Source organism: Oncorhynchus nerka, linkage group LG21 (assembly GCF_034236695.1).
Source record: "Oncorhynchus nerka isolate Pitt River linkage group LG21, Oner_Uvic_2.0, whole genome shotgun sequence".
Taxonomy (NCBI): Eukaryota; Metazoa; Chordata; class Actinopteri; order Salmoniformes; family Salmonidae; genus Oncorhynchus; species Oncorhynchus nerka.
Genome location: NC_088416.1, coordinates 34,620,255 through 34,637,550, shown reverse-complemented (window position 1 = coordinate 34,637,550; position 17,296 = coordinate 34,620,255). Strand labels below are relative to the sequence as shown.

Sequence of the window (17,296 nt, the reverse complement as noted above, 5' to 3'; positions counted from 1 at the left end):
AAGTCCTCTACATATAGACATCTCAAATCAAATCAAATCAAATATAAAATCAAATCACAGTTTTGCAGATGATATTACAGATGCAGCAAAAATACTTATGATTCTAGCTCCAACAGTGCAGCAATATCTGCCAATACCAATAGACACATAATCCCAAAATTAACAAAAATAAATAAAGAGGGAGAACAAGAAATTAAGACATATCACATAGAAAAATATGTTTGGCAAAAAATAGATAATTGGTGTGAAATGGACTCAAATTATAAAAAATAATCTGACTCAAGCCATAAATTATAATCTGACTCAAACTATACAAAGAAAATATGACTCAGATTATGAAAAATTATCTGACTCTCAGATTATGAAAAATTATCTGACTGAAATTATAAAATAATCAGACATAAATTATAACAAATAATCTATATTAGGAAATTCTCCATGAATAACTATTTTTCAAAGAGTAGATAGAGTCATGGTCACACGACAATAAAATATTAATGTGAAGGCGATTCCACAACTTCTTTCACTGAGAATACTAGGTCATTGAACCCAGGGGAGAGACGAAGCCATCCCTCATGGTCCAACATTTATCACTCTGTGTCCAATACGTCAACCTGATGCACTCCGTAATTCTCCAGGTTATTTTTGGGCTTCAACAACACAAGCCAATGTGTAATAGTGTGGTGAAATATTGATTCTCGATTGCGTGCTGCCAAAATGACTCGCGCCGCTGACAAAGTACAGAGCTGTAACCTATGTCACAGTGATATACTGTGGGGGCACTTACATGAAAGATGGTGTTTGATCTATACTGCCTGGATTGTTGCTGTCTGGCTGGTGGTGCATGTGTGCCTCAAATGTGTGACATCTGATTATGTAACAGAATTTGTGAGGGCAGATGTTTTGGCAGAGATAAGAGTTATAATGATGTTATTTTGTGATTTCACGTTTTGTGCATTAGTCATAGGGCATAGGCAGGGGTGGACCCCCCCCTCCTCCTCCCTGGAAAAAAATATTTTTGTTTTCTTTGTCGTTGTGAATCCACTGCCATCCTTAAATTCTCATATATGCTTCAGAATCAAACAGTTGCTCTTCTTGATTGTCATTTTGCCAGGCACAACATAGTAGGCCTACGTTTATCATCCATATAAAATACAGTTTGCCAGAACAACAGGCTACCTGACGATTTGATTTATCATTTTCATATTTCTGACCAAGTTTGGGTGGCTACTGTCTAAAGATAAGCAGCTGCAACATGCCTTCAATATTATGGGATGAAGATGGACAACGTATTACAATATTTGTGAGGAAGAAGAGGGCAACCCTGCTGCCAATGAGCACTCCGCAGGCAGGATGTACTCAAAAATGATGGCGCTGTGCGAATTTATTACAATATTTGTGAGGAAGAACAGGGGTACCCTGCTGGTAACGAGCACTGCAGGCAGGATGCACTCCAAAATGATGGCGCGGTGCAGAAACAGCATGCTTTACATCAGATCCTGCAACCTCCATTTATAGTATGCTACAAGCAGGCCGTATGATTGCTCTGGACTCCAGAGAAGTGACATGATATACCCCAAGTTGATATTGGCTGCTAACATGAATGAATTTCAGCTATAAATGCAGGTATAAAACGCAGTTCTGTAGTCTATATTGCGTTTTGAAAATGCATCACTGTTTATGGCTGTAATGACAGGCTACATTTGTACAGCGACTGTGCGCGCATGTTCGTGTATAGTACACATGTGCTTACGTTGGGGTCACAGGTTTTGTACCAGTCCTTAATCTGGGTCATGGGTCAAACAGTTTGAAAACCACTGGGACACATGATAGTGACAACAAATGGAGTTGGGTTGGATAAAGCCTAGTAATGATAGGCTACAGTATTTCAAATGGAGTTGGGTTGGATATAGCCTAGTAATGATAGGCTACAGGTGCTTTTACACCTGCATTGTTTGCTGTTTGGGGTTTTAGGCTGGGTTTCTGTACAGCACTTTGAGATATCAGCTGATGTACGAAGGGCTATATAAATAAATTTGATTTGATTTGATTTACAGTATTTCTTATCTTCTATGATGACTTGAATTGTGTTGGTCATTGTTAATAAGTGCAGCATTTATTCCAGTTCAAAATAGTTTAGCAAAATACTTTACTCATCAGATTGTGCTGATTTCCTCTGTTCTTGTAATAATTGATGCGGGATATTTTTTGGGGGAGAGACCTTTTTTTTCACTGACCCCAAATGGTCTGTGCAAGGCCCTGTTGTGCATCCTTTATTTTGTGGCCCTGGGTGATGAGATTCTGAGTGACCTGCAATGGCATTGTGCTGCTGTGCTGAGCTGCTGAGATAGTGGGAGGGATTGTGATCGAATGAGCCTGTCAGAGTCCTGGGAGCTGAGATAACACTGCGCCCAGAGCTAAGGCTGCTGCATGCACGGAGAGAGGAAGAGGGAGTGAGAACGAGACAGAGAGAGCGGGAGAGAGAGGAGAGAGGAAGAGAGGGAGGGAGATGGAGAAAGAGAGTGAAAGAGTGAGAGAAGTGTGGGCCTTAGGCATAAACATTATAATGAGACAACTTAGCATGACAGCTCTCCCTGTCTCTCTTAACTTAATCTCTAAGATAAACAAGCCATTATTTATCTTAGATACAGCTAAAAACGCTTGTCCTAACAAAACACTTGATACAGAGTTAAATGCTAGCTCTCATAGGTCACTCCATTCACTGAAATGGCCCAAAGTCAAACAAGGTTAGCAATTATGAGGCTGGCATTTTGCTGTGTTTACAACTTACACCTCCGTTAAATACATTTTTCTTATACCCAGTTAACATTTGAAAAGGCTTTTATCATGGAACTGCCCTAGTTACATCATCATCTGATGAGTTCTACTGGGTTTACAACCTACGACTACGTTATATTAATATCTCTTATACCCAGTTAACATTTGAAAAGGCTTTTATAGTGGAACTGCCCTAGTTACATCATCATCTGATGAGTTCTACTGGGTTTACAACCTACGACTACGTTATATGAATATTTTCTATACCTAGTCAACATTTGAAAAGGCTTTTATAGTGGAACTGCCCTAGTTACAGCACTATCTGATGAGTTCTACTGGGTTTACAACCTACGACTACGTTATATGAATATCTCTTATACCCAGTTAACATTTGAAAAGGCTTTTATAGTGGAACTGCCCTAGTTACATCATCATCTGATGAGTTCTACTGGGTTTACAACCTACGACTACGTTATATGAATATTTTCTATACCTAGTCAACATTTGAAAAGGCTTTTATAGTGGAACTGCCCTAGTTACATCATCATCTGATGAGTTCTACTGGGTTTACAACCTACGACTACGTTATATGAATATCTCTTATACCCAGTTAACATTTGAAAAGGCTTTTATAGTGGAACTGCCCTAGTTACATCATCATCTGATGAGTTCTACTGGGTTTACAACCTACGACTACGTTATATGAATATCTCTTATACCCAGTTAACATTTGAAAAGGCTTTTATAGTGGAACTGCCCTAGTTACATCATCATCTGATGAGTTCTACTGGGTTTACAACCTACGACTACGTTATATGAATATCTCTTATACCCAGTTAACATTTGAAAAGGCTTTTATAGTGGAACTGCCCTAGTTACATCATCATCTGATGAGTTCTACTGGGTTTACAACCTACGACTACGTTATATGAATATTTTCTATACCCAGTTAACATTTGAAAAGGCTTTTATAGTGGAACTGCCCTAGTTACAGCACTATCTGATGAGTTCTACTGGGTTTACAACCTACGCCTACGTTATATGGATATTTTCTATACCTAGTCAACATTTGAAAAGGCTTTTATAGTGGAACTGCCCTAGTTACATCATCATCTGATGAGTTCTACTGGGTTTACAACCTACGACTACGTTATATGAATATTTTCTATACCCAGTTAACATTTGAAAAGGCTTTTATAGTGGAACTGCCCTAGTTACAGCACTATCTGATGAGTTCTACTGGGTTTACAACCTACGACTACGTTATATGAATATCTCTTATACCCAGTTAACATTTGAAAAGGCTTTTATAGTGGAACTGCCCTAGTTACAGCACTATCTGATGAGTTCTACTGGGTTTACAACCTACGACTACGTTATATGAATATCTCTTATACCCAGTTAACATTTGAAAAGGCTTTTATAGTGGAACTGCCCTAGTTACAGCACTATCTGATGAGTTCTACTGGGTTTACAACCTACGACTACGTTATATGAATATCTCTTATACCCAGTTAACATTTGAAAAGGCTTTTATAGTGGAACTGCCCTAGTTACATCATCATCTGATGAGTTCTACTGGGTTTACAACCTACGACTACGTTATATGAATATCTCTTATACCCAGTTAACATTTGAAAAGGCTTTTATAGTGGAACTGCCCTAGTTACATCATCATCTGATGAGTTCTACTGGGTTTACAACCTACGCCTACGTTATATAAATATCTCTTATACCCAGTTAACATTTGAAAAGGCTTTTATAGTGGAACTGCCCTAGTTACAGCACTATCTGATGAGTTCTACTGGGTTTACAACCTACGACTACGTTATATGAATATTTTATACCCAGTTAACATTTGAAAAGGCTTTTATAGTGGAACTGCCCTAGTTACAGCACTATCTGATGAGTTCTACTGGGTTTACAACCTACGACTACGTTATATGAATATCTCTTATACCCAGTTAACATTTGAAAAGGCTTTTATAGTGGAACTGCCCTAGTTACATCATCATCTGATGAGTTCTACTGGGTTTACAACCTACGCCTACGTTATATGGATATTTTCTATACCTAGTCAACATTTGAAAAGGCTTTTATAGTGGAACTGCCCTAGTTACAGCACTATCTGATGAGTTCTACTGGGTTTACAACCTACGACTACGTTATATGAATATCTCTTATACCCAGTTAACATTTGAAAAGGCTTTTATAGTGGAACTGCCCTAGTTACAGCACTATCTGATGAGTTCTACTGGGTTTACAACCTACGACTACGTTATATGAATATCTCTTATACCCAGTTAACATTTGAAAAGGCTTTTATAGTGGAACTGCCCTAGTTACATCATCATCTGATGAGTTCTACTGGGTTTACAACCTACGACTACGTTATATGAATATCTCTTATACCCAGTTAACATTTGAAAAGGCTTTTATAGTGGAACTGCCCTAGTTACAGCACTATCTGATGAGTTCTACTGGGTTTACAACCTACGCCTACGTTATATGGATATTTTCTATACCTAGTCAACATTTGAAAAGGCTTTTATAGTGGAACTGCCCTAGTTACAGCACTATCTGATGAGTTCTACTGGGTTTACAACCTACGACTACGTTATATGAATATCTCTTATACCCAGTTAACATTTGAAAAGGCTTTTATAGTGGAACTGCCCTAGTTACATCATCATCTGATGAGTTCTACTGGGTTTACAACCTACGACTACGTTATATGAATATTTTCTATACCCAGTTAACATTTGAAAAGGCTTTTATAGTGGAACTGCCCTAGTTACAGCACTATCTGATGAGTTCTACTGGGTTTACAACCTACGACTACGTTATATGAATATCTCTTATACCCAGTTAACATTTGAAAAGGCTTTTATAGTGGAACTGCCCTAGTTACAGCACTATCTGATGAGTTCTACTGGGTTTACAACCTACGACTACGTTATATGAATTTTCTTATACCCAGTTAACATTTGAAAAGGCTTTTATAGTGGAACTGCCCTAGTTACATCATCATCTGATGAGTTCTACTGGGTTTACAACCTACGACTACGTTATATGAATATCTCTTATACCCAGTTAACATTTGAAAAGGCTTTTATAGTGGAACTGCCCTAGTTACAGCACTATCTGATGAGTTCTACTGGGTTTACAACCTACGACTACGTTATATGAATATCTCTTATACCCAGTTAACATTTGAAAAGGCTTTTATAGTGGAACTGCCCTAGTTACAGCACTATCTGATGAGTTCTACTGGGTTTACAACCTACGACTACGTTATATGAATATCTCTTATACCCAGTTAACATTTGAAAAGGCTTTTATAGTGGAACTGCCCTAGTTACAGCACTATCTGATGAGTTCTACTGGGTTTACAACTTACACCTACGTTATATGAATATCTCTTATACCCAGTTAACATTTGAAAAGGCTTTTATAGTGGAACTGCCCTAGTTACAGCACTATCTGATGAGTTCTACTGGGTTTACAACTTACACCTACGTTATATGAATATCTCTTATACCCAGTTAACATTTGAAAAGGCTTTTATAGTGGAACTGCCCTAGTTACAGCACTATCTGATGAGTTCTACTGGGTTTACAACCTACACCTGCGTTATATGAATATCTCTTATACCCAGTCACAGCATTAACTGATGTGTCAACTTGTTGTATTCCACACATTGGTGATAGAGGACAGGGGTTGGGGAAATACTTACAGTAGGGTACTGTAGGAAAAATGTGAAATGTCATGGTATTTATGCAAGAAGCATTATTTCCACTGTCATAATGACTGAAATACAACCCACATTATGTTGGATGGTGCAAGTGTTTCATAATTGTCCAATGAGGCATAATACATGTTTTGTATTTTCCACCAAACTCTTAAGCATCTGTCATCTTCAGACAGACATCCAGCATCATCAGTCGCCTAAAGGTGTAGGATCTTAATTTGATCTATATTGTCACAAGAAAATAATCTAGCCAAAAGTATGCTACATGAAAAGTGCTGCTGTTAATATACGTTAATACCTTCGGAAAAGTATTCAAACCTCTTGACTTTTTTCACATTTTGTTGCGTTAACAGCTTTATTCTAAAATGTATCAAATTATTTTTTTCCCCTCAACAATCTACACACAATAGCCCATAATGACGAAGCAAAAAAATTGTATTGACATGTTTGCAAAAGTATTAAAAGTAAAAATACTGAAATATCAAATTTACATAAGTATTCAGACCCTTTACTCAGTACTTTGTTGAAGAACCTTTGCCAGCGATTACAGCATTGAGTCTTCTTGGGTATGATACTACAAGCTTGGCACACCCATATTTGGGGAGTTTCTCCCTTTTTTCTCTGCAGATCATCTCAAGCTCTGTCAGGTTGGATGGGGAGCTTTACTGCACAGCTATTTTCAGGTCTCTCCAGAGATGTTCGATTGGGTTCAAGTCCGGGCTCTGACATTGAGAGAATTGTCCCGGAAGCCACCCCTGCATTGTCTTGGCTGTGTACTTAGGGTCATTGTCCTGTTGTAAGGGGAACCTTCGCCCCAGAGGTCCTAAGCGCTCTGGAGCAGGCTTTCATCAAGGATCTCAAGGATCTCTCTATACTTTGCTCCGTTCATCTTACCCTCAATCCTGACGAGTCTCCCAATCCCTGCCGCTGAAAAACATCCCACACCGTTATGCTGCCACCACCATGCTTCACTGTAGGGATGGTGCCAGGTTTCCTCCAGATGTGACACTTGGCATTCAGGCCAAAGAGTTCAATCTTGGTTTCATCAGACCAGAGAATCTTGTTTCTCATGGTCTGAGAGACTTTAGGTGACTTCTGGCAAACTCCAAGCAGGCTGTCATGTGCCTTTTACTGAGGAGTGGCTTCCATCTGGTGGCTTCCATTGGTGGAGTTCTACAGAAATGGTTGTCCTTCTGGAAGGTTCTCCCATCTCCACAGAGGAACTCTAGAGCTCTGTCAGAGTGACCATCGGGTTCTTGGTCACAACCCTGACCAAGGCCCTTCTCCTCCGATTGCCCAAGCTCTAGGACGAGTCTTGGTGGTTCCAAACTTCTTCCATTTAAGAATGATGGAGGCAACTATGTTCTTGGGGAACTTCAATGCTGCAGAAATGTTTTGGTACCATTCCCCAGATCTGTGCCTCGACACAATCCTGTCTAGGACCTCTATGGACAATTTCTTCGACATCATGGCTTGGTTTTTGCTCTGACATGCACTGTCAACTGTGGGACCTTATATAGACAGGTGTGTACCTTTCCAAATCATGTCCAATCAATTTAATTTACCACAGGTGGACTCCAATCAAGTTGTAGAAACATCTCAATGATGATAAATGGAAACAGGATATACCTGAGCCAAATTTTGAGTCTTATAGCAAAGGGTCTGAATAATTATGTAAATAAGGTATTTCAGTATTTTTTTGCAAACATTTCTAAAAAACAGTTTTTGCTTTGTCACTATGGGGTATTGTGTGCAGATTGCTGAGGATTTTTTTCAAATCCATTTAGAATAAGGCTGTAACAAAATGTGTAAAAAGGTCTGAATACTTTCTGTGTGTTTGTGTGGGTTTTCAGTGAATTTATGTACCGTAATTGCTGGACTATTAAGCGCACCTGAATATAAACCGCACCCACAGAATTATTAAAAAATATGTATTTTGTCCATAAATAAACCGCACATGTCTATAAGCCGAAACAAATGAACTTTTACACAGCCTTTAAACGAAACACGGCTTGTAACAAAAATTAAAACAGTAGCCTACCAAGAAAGTCATTGGTCACTATCTTCCTCCTCCTGTGCACTGAAACCACTGAAGTCATCTCCTTCGGTGTCGGAGTTGAATAGCCTCAGAATTGCTTCATCCGATGTTGGATCGTTTTCATTGTCGCTCTCGTCACTTTCATCCGGAGGCAAATACCCCGCTGAGCTCATGCTGCCCCTTCAACACGCAACAGTCCAGCCTTTCGAAACCCGTTGATGATAGTGGATTTTTTGACAATGCTCCACGCTGTCAGGACCCACTGGCAGACTTGACCATAAGATGCTCTTCGCCTGCGGCCCGTTTTAGTGAAGGATTTCTCCCCACTTGTCATCCAAGCCTCCCACTGAACAAGGAGCGCCACCTTAAATGCACGATTTACACTGATGTCGAGTGGCTGCAAATACTTTGGGCCATATGCTTTTCTTCCCTCTGAAAGCTTTTGTTGTCTTTCTGCACTGAGTCAGTTCCTCACGCTGCTGTTTCCATGTCTTATCATCGACTCATTAAGGCCAAGCTCCCGTGCAGCAGCTCTATTTCCTTTTCCAATAGCCAGATTTTATCGCCTTCAACTTGAAAGCTGCATCATATGCATTTCTCCGTGTCTTTGCCATGATGACGGTGACAAAATTACTACCGTAATCAAAATGATGGGAAGTTTGAGCGTGCTCGATTTACGTCACATTATGTGACGGTGCTCAGTTTTTTGGCGGCATGAATCTTGTGAAAGCGGGAAAAATCCATAAATTAGCCGCGTCATAGTATAAACCGTGAGGTTCAAAGTGTGGGAATAAAGTAGCGGTTTATAGTCCGGAAATTACGGTAAATCACAAAGTTCATCGGTAGGGAGTGCTAAAATTAAGATCCTACATCTGTATGCTAAGAGATCAAACTGTTAGCATATGGAGCTGCCATTCCAAATGGCTGTCCATGTGTAAACCCTTGTAATGAAAGGCAGCTAAATATAGTCTCATCTTCCATGGGGAGGAAACACAACAGCTGTTTGAATATTCTCTGTGAAATTGGCTGCTTAAAATGCCGATTTGCTCAGTTAAACCCTCTTCCTGGAGACAAAGTCACAGCTCTCTCACACAGGAATGGGATGCCCGTCTATTTTAGCAGGTGAGAACACGGTTATATTCTGAGTTCAACAAGGTGAGATATGCTCTGTCAGGATGACACCCAGTTAAAAGTGAGGCACCCAGATTATTCCTGATAACAGGGATAGAAGAATAGAAGAAAAGGTCACAGAAGGCATCTGAACAGTTTGAGGAAGAATTATTCATACAAGGAGAGGGTGAATGGTTCAACATGACAGTAGCAGTCTAGAATAGGGCAGTTATCGACAATTACTGTACGTACATAAAGAGAACATAAACAGCACGGATACATCCAGACTTCCCTTTGTTGTATGCAACACAAGTTCAACATATGTTCGAGCATTTTTATATAGAAAATCTTAACCTAACCAGTCCCACTGAATCACAGCTACTGAATCATGGATACCTCTAATAAAAGAGATGAATTATGATAAAAATGATCACATCTTAAAACAGGTGACGTACACAGGAATGTCAGCTTTTATTCAAACAGGTGACAAAAAGGCAACAGTTGCAAGCTGTAACAGACAATTAATTCCATGTGTTAGCCATCTCTTCCTCACACATATGTAAGACTGGAACACCCATACATTTCCTTAATGGACTGCATTAACAGAACCCAGTATAAAATCATAATCTCTGGAGCCAATGATATCAGGTCAAATTCAAAATCACTTCACACTGGGCACAGACGTCAATGCAACGTCTATTCCACAGTGGTTCAACGTAATTTTATTGAAATGACGTGGAAACAACGTTGATTCAACCAGTGTGTGCCCAGTGGGTTGAATGTACCAACCTTTGCAAACTTTGTGCAAAACAGACATTGTACCTTTTCTTCATTGAGCAGCACTACCACCATGTCAGCTGAGCATTACATAAATAAATATGCACAACATGATTAAATCATAAATAGAAAATAAATATGCCTTTATGGCTGAATTTAGATAGGCAGCCCAATTCTGATATTTCTTTTAACTAAAATGGTATTTTGACCAATCAGATCTGAACTAGATCTGATGCGAAAAGATCTGAAGTGATTGGTCAAAAGACCAATTAGTGGGAAAAATATCAGAATTGGGCTGCCTGTGTAAGCGCAGCCATAGAAGCCTTTCTAGAGATCCATCACTTCCTCTGTTGCCCTTTAGTTCCGAATGATTACCAAAGCATGCCACCAGGATAATCTGAGATGCAAAAATCCTTATAGTAACATACAGAAATCTGAATTTCAAAGTAGCAATCTTGCAAAACAAGTCATATTATCAGGGGATTGACTGGTTGGCCTTTCAATCACTGTTAATTAGGATGAATACTGAACTCAACTATTGTCCTCTCAAGGTTCCTATTAAATAAAGGTTCCTATCAAATAAGGAAACTATAGCAAGTCTGTCACACATTGTGAACACAAAAACATGTCAATCATCAATTCAGTATTAAAAGGTAAAAAGACCAAACATATAGATATAAAACTTAAACGAAATAAAACATTTTGGTCTTTCAAGAAAGCAAACAGCACAACAAACCTGGCAACATAACTCTCAAGCTTCCACAGTGGAGACGGGCCAAAAAGACTACGGCCATCTGCAGGCAGACACACAATAAGAGCATTTGGCTTCACTGGTACAATCAATTCAGAACCATTAATAATACTAAAGTAACATGGACTCAATGTAAACATTCAAGAGATAAAAGAAAACATGAATAGAATGTTGCAGTTCTTCCACAGCCTCTTATCTGGGGTGAAGGAGAGTATCTATCCGATGGCTGCTGCCAATGGGGTTTAGCTGTCAGGGAAACACAAGGGAACAGTGATACTGTTATAGAATTGGACAAAAATAATCAGTTGCTCAAGTTTACAGTTCAGCTATATAGTAGCTAGGGTCACACACTGAAATAGACATGGGTGTGAAAGTACATACTTTCTGCACCACATTCACTAATTTATCTCGGGCTAAAATATATATTTTTACAACTGCAGAGAACATCAAATTAGTTTCAACATGGTAGGCTATGAATGTTAACCCAGAAGCCTTTGCAGCAGATTGAGGATATTCTTTTAGCACAGTTGGCAAATCAGTGTCATTGCTTTTTCACACCTTGTCCTGCCAGGGTCCCAATCACTAGGTAGGTTCTCATGTTCCACACAGCTCATCTCACTGAGGGAAGGTCTGCCTGCACTCATCAACAGCAGGCTCTACCTCTAAACCTTCCTGTTAGGATTCTTATATGGAATTCAAACCTCTTTAAACTTCAAAGTAATTATCATGGCTTTTCTGACATTTCTGTGCACAATCCCTGTCAAACTGACACTGTAGATTGTGTGTGTGTTCCTTAATCAACTAATAATCCAAATTGAATTTGGAATCCTCTAGAGCAGGGGGTGGCAGGTTTGAATCCCTGAGCCAACTAGGTTAAAAATCTTTCAATGTTTTCCCCTTGAGCAAGGCACTTAACCCTAATTGCTCCTGTTAGTCGCTCTGGATAAGAGCGTCTGCTAAATGACTAAAATGTAAATGTTAATGTTCCCAAACATTTTAGCTTTGCAATCCACCTTAAGTGTTTGAGCTGTGATAAAACATACACAGACAGAACAAGTCAAAAATACAGTATAAAAATAATAAGTAAAAAATATAACCTGGCAGTGGAGAGAAACATTTAACGTTTTGAAGCTAATTTCCAGCAATTCTACACATTTTGCCGTGAAGTTTAAATAAAATGTTGCTTTATAAAGAAAATGTTGTTCTGCAATTGTATACATGTTACAATGGATCTGGGAGAAAATGTGGCAGATCCTAAGCACATTTCCTGCAATTCTACACATTTTGACAGATTAGTGCTGTATGATTCCTATGCTCAAACATTATAACAAAATCAATGGGGCCTGGTTGTCTAGCTCAAAGATTATAGGCTATTATTTACAAATATGTAGGTCCATTATATTTTCTACATATTTTCTATTTGGTTTTAATAATTTAAATTCACACAAAGCATGGTTCTATCCCAAAAATGTATCATCACATTTTTAAAGTGTTGTTTTTGTTGGTAAAAATGCAATGGACAAAAAATGTAATCCCCCGACCCACCTGGACCCCTGCCACAACCCACAAGTGGGTCCCGACCCAGTTTGGGAACAACGTGCTCCAGAGGATCATTAGCACGAACTTGTTTGAGTTTGATGTCACTTTGAACAATAGTCAAATCTTACCCTAAGTCCTGTTTTAAACATACTGTGGGTAAAGATGCTCAACTTATTTGTGGAGAAAACAATTAAATCAACACAGTCTTAGGGAAGCCTAGCTGTCCCAAACACTAAAACAAGCTCTAACATGATGCACAATCACAGATCTCTCAGTCTGACTGATGAGCATCAATGACTAAATACCGTCCTGTTTACAAATAAACCCGGAGCTCTTCCAAAGGACACACATCTATAGTTAGTACATTTTAAACCGTCTGGTCTCACATGATGAATGTAACATGTCAAGGGCATAGAAAATCACATACCTTCCATGGTGTCCAATTCCTTCTCTCCTGTCATCTGTTGTCTGGCATGTTCACACCTCTGAATGATTTATTCTGGAAAGGACAAAAGTGCAATATTTCAGAAACACTGCGCTAATAGCCTAGATCTCAGATCAAAAAGTAATGATCTTTAGGCAACCCTATATTTTAAGGGTCCATAATAAACCATTTATAAGGCATTTACAAACCGTTAGCTCACCATTTATTAATCATTACACCTACATTATTTTACCAGGTACTGCTGGAATGACAATTGTTACATCTACCTTGTGCTTTGGACATCGCATGGAGAAGTTTTCCTCGTTAAGCACACAGCCTGCAAAGATAGATAGAAAATAAAACATTTAGTCAACAGAATGTTTCTTCATTGACATAATTGTACATAGGCAGAGCAGGACAGCTTCCCACCTGACTGAGCTGCACAGCAGTAGTGGTACTTATTGGGGCACCCTTTCTGGAAGCAGCCCATGGTTGCACCTGCTGCGTGGCATGTTGAACACACCTGGAAAAGAAAGGACATGTAAAAAAGTATGTTTGAATAAAGCTGTATTTGAGAGGCCAAGGAAACAGTGAAGGAGTAAGGCACTGTGTGTTACCTAGTCACAAGCATAATGGTCCTCTGTCTAATCTGAGCTGCTTCAGTTTGACCTTGTTCAGTTATGTTCTCATCTATGTTGCACTCGAGATATGCAAGCACAAATGCACATTATCTCAAACAAAGAGGTATCGTTGAATTTGACTCACTGTTTCTTGGGCGAACCGAACAGCCTCCTCCAAGCCGTAGAGCTTTCCTTTAACCAAGAAAACACCTGTGGACCATATGCCACAGTCCTCGTGGATCCAGCATTCATTGGTGTTGTGGGGCACCATAGGCAGACTGTGGCCGTCCATCACGCAGCCATTTGTTCTGAGCTTTTTGGCTGAAGGCAATGTGGAGCTTTCACTATCACTGACTGTGATGCAGCAGTCATCAACTACAGCCTCTACTCTAGGCACATTGCTCAGTTCATGTAACCCATTCTCCCCTACCTGACCACATAGGCCTATCTTACAATCTACAGACAGTTCACTGTCCTTGTATTCTTCCCTCTGGGCCTGCTGTTTGCCTTGTTCCTCCAAAGCAGGTTCAGTTGGATAGTAAGGTCCGTGTAGGTCCCCTAGGCCCACAGCATTAGCAGACCCACCACACAGGCAGCACACCATTAGGGGCTGACACTTACTCTTTGAGCTGAGGCGACCCAGACGATAACAAGACGTCTTAGGAACGACACCAGACAAAGACCCAGTTGGTTGTTGTTGCTGTCCTTTGTTCCGCCTCACATCCTTCTCCTCCTGCTGATCGTTGATCACTGTACAAGCAGAGTACTCCCTCTGCTCCATGTGCACAAAAGGGCAAAAGTCCTCTGATTTACTGGCCCTTTTGTCCTGTTTGTAGTTTGCATATTTCAGCTTGATTTCTGCCTCTTCATGGGAGAACATGGAGGATGAGCCGGCTTGTTTGTGTTTCTCCCTCCTCCGTTTTGTTTTACTTGCTGCTGCTTTTCTACTACTTGAGGCCTGCTTTGCTGGGCTTCTCTGGTGGGTTTTCTGCTTGGTTCCTGACCTTTTGCTCCAGGCTGAGGAGGGCTTTGTCCACTCCTGTTGGATGTCTTCCACATGTGTTGCCTTGGTCCTTGACTCTGTAGCAGGTGATGATCCTCTCTGTGGCCTTCTAGAGGAACGTAGGCTCTCAGAGTGGTCCTGTCGAACTGTCCGACGGTCCACATCAGAGTCATCAGATTCTACTACACACCTGTACAGGTAGACAGTTGGCTGTAACCAAGACTCATCCTCTGAACTAGATGACTTCTCTTTTGAGTCCATTGTGTCGCCAGAATGTTCCTTGGGTAATACTCTACTTGAGTTTTTGGTATGTAATTTTGAATGATGGCGAGTGACATTGTTGATGAGTTTTGAGCGCTGACCCCAGGCTGTATTGTTCTAGGATGTGGAGAAATGATTTTTTTTACAACATTACTAGCTTCAACTGTCAGACTTTTCTCATTTTGAACATCAACAGGTAAACTGTGAATCTTTTTCTTTTCATTTGTAATGGGAACTTCAATGACATCACTATCATCACTTGAGACATCCACAGGAGACCTGACATATTTCCCATACACAGCGGCTAATTCCGACAGGTTAAGAACAGGTTTTGCATTCACCGACATCTCCTCTGTGCTTTCAGATGAATCCTCTGAATATGTATTGTCAGGACTGGGGGAACTCAGTGTCTGGGGCAGTAGAAAACAACCCTTAGCTTCACCCAAAGAGACAGCGCCAGGGGACGGAGAATCCACTAAGGGACTAACAGATCCCCTGTCTAAATAGTCCTGAGGTGAGGGTGCTTCCTTAGAACTGGAAACAAGCAAAATGACATCAGAGTCACTCTGACTCTCGTCTTCCTCAATACTTTCAGAAATGGGGCTCTCTGCATTTAGGCTCTCTGTAGGGTGTGGCTCGTACAACCCTGAGTCCCGTAAGCTTCTGTCCATACCATTATGTAAAAGGGGGGAGCGAACACAAGTCCTAGTCCCGTAGGAAAGTCTGACACCTGTGTCTGTTAGTGTTTTCTCAGAGAGGAGCTGCATGCAGGGCATGGACACATGGTCGTCAGTGATGCTGTGCCAGCTGGGCTTCTTCATTAGGTCCAGAACCTCTGTGGTCCTGGGATTCAGATGACTCTTCCCACATCTCTTTGAGAGATCCAAAGCCATAGGATGAGGGTCTTGAGACGACAGCTCCATAACCTTAAGACAAATACAGTCACAAAGACGGTTAAGCCCATAGGTTCTTCAGTAGGCAAACTTCAAACCTAGCCTATATAGGTAGGATTTCAAAAGCAGCTTTTCTACACAATAGCTACAGACGTAGGATTTTACTTTGAGGCAGTTTGCTACAGCAGGAACATTATCATGAAGCAACAGGAAATGTGAATTATTAGCTATGTGGATTATAATCAATGAACATGTTTTGTAGGGATTGGTACGTTTTTGATTAGGGCAAATCATGTCAAGACATTTTAAAGCTAAATTACAAACTTTATAAGCCTTTTAAAACCTTGAATACACTATTAAGTTTGTGTTTTGTAGGGATTGGTACGTTTTTGATTAGGGCAAATCATGTCAAGACATTTTAAAGCTAAATTACAAACTTTAGAAGCCTTTTAAAACCTTGAATACACTATTAAGTTTGTGTTTCTCAGCAACAAAGGGTGATCAAAGGGTGATCAAGTTAAGATCCTACATCTGTACTATTAATGCATCACTATAACAACAATTTATCGTTAAACCAAGCATTAATATTATTATTGATGATTATTAATTTGCAACTCGTGACAGCAAATTCAGTCTACAAAATGTAAGGTCGCATTGCGTGATACCATTTCGAGATAGAATCCATTTCTGAAATATTATTTCTTTCTAACGTCGTTACTAGAGAAAAATGGGAGCTGCCCGTTCAACGTAGTACCTACCGGTTACCTACCCTTCGTTGTTCCTTGCTGCAGGTGAGTGCACTGATTACGATAGCTGGCTAGTGGCTAGCTAGCTACTTGCATCCAGGCCTTTGTAAACAGTGTGTAAACAAAGCCGCAATATAACCACAGCTAACGTTAGCCAGCGACTGTGTTGACAACCCGACTTTAGCTAGCTAGCTGGAGTTAGCTCGCTATTCATCCATAATAACATGCGTTATAACAAACATGTTGCCGAGGACCCATTATATTGGAAAATAGTTGTAAATAAACTATTTTACCTACCTTATAGAAATTAATAAAGTAAGCTGAAGGGGTGCTCCCTTTCCAAAAAGAGCATCTCGTAGTTTACTTGCATTGGTAAAGAACTCAGTTGGCAGCTTGTGGTAAACGGGCAATGCATTATGGGAGATGAGAGTTTTGTCAGTTTCATTTGATGTGGACCTGAACAAATATTTTATTAATAATGATAAATGTATGAATTTCCATTCATGATAAAGATGTTAATTTTTTCGTTGTAAAATAAAATATAATACATTCATAGAATATTTTGTATATTTCCCTGTCCTCTGACGATTTGATTATGTGATGAT

At 39.8% G+C, this 17,296-nt stretch overlaps 1 protein-coding gene across 1 annotated transcript; it reads right to left on the bottom strand.

The window, feature by feature from the left end:
• Positions 1 to 10,129: 10,129 nt before the first annotated feature.
• LOC115125874 (transcription factor 20-like) lies at positions 10,130 to 17,090 on the bottom strand. The gene is made up of 6 exons (XM_029655453.2): positions 16,989 to 17,090; positions 13,934 to 15,978; positions 13,598 to 13,691; positions 13,456 to 13,505; positions 13,172 to 13,243; positions 10,130 to 11,451 (listed from the first exon to the last, which is right to left on the bottom strand). The coding sequence occupies exons 2-5, from the start codon at positions 15,050 to 15,052 to the stop codon at positions 13,202 to 13,204; spliced, it is 1,305 nt and encodes a 434-aa protein (XP_029511313.2). The 5' UTR covers positions 15,053 to 15,978; positions 16,989 to 17,090; the 3' UTR covers positions 10,130 to 11,451; positions 13,172 to 13,201.
• Between the last annotated feature and the right edge of the window lie 206 nt (positions 17,091 to 17,296).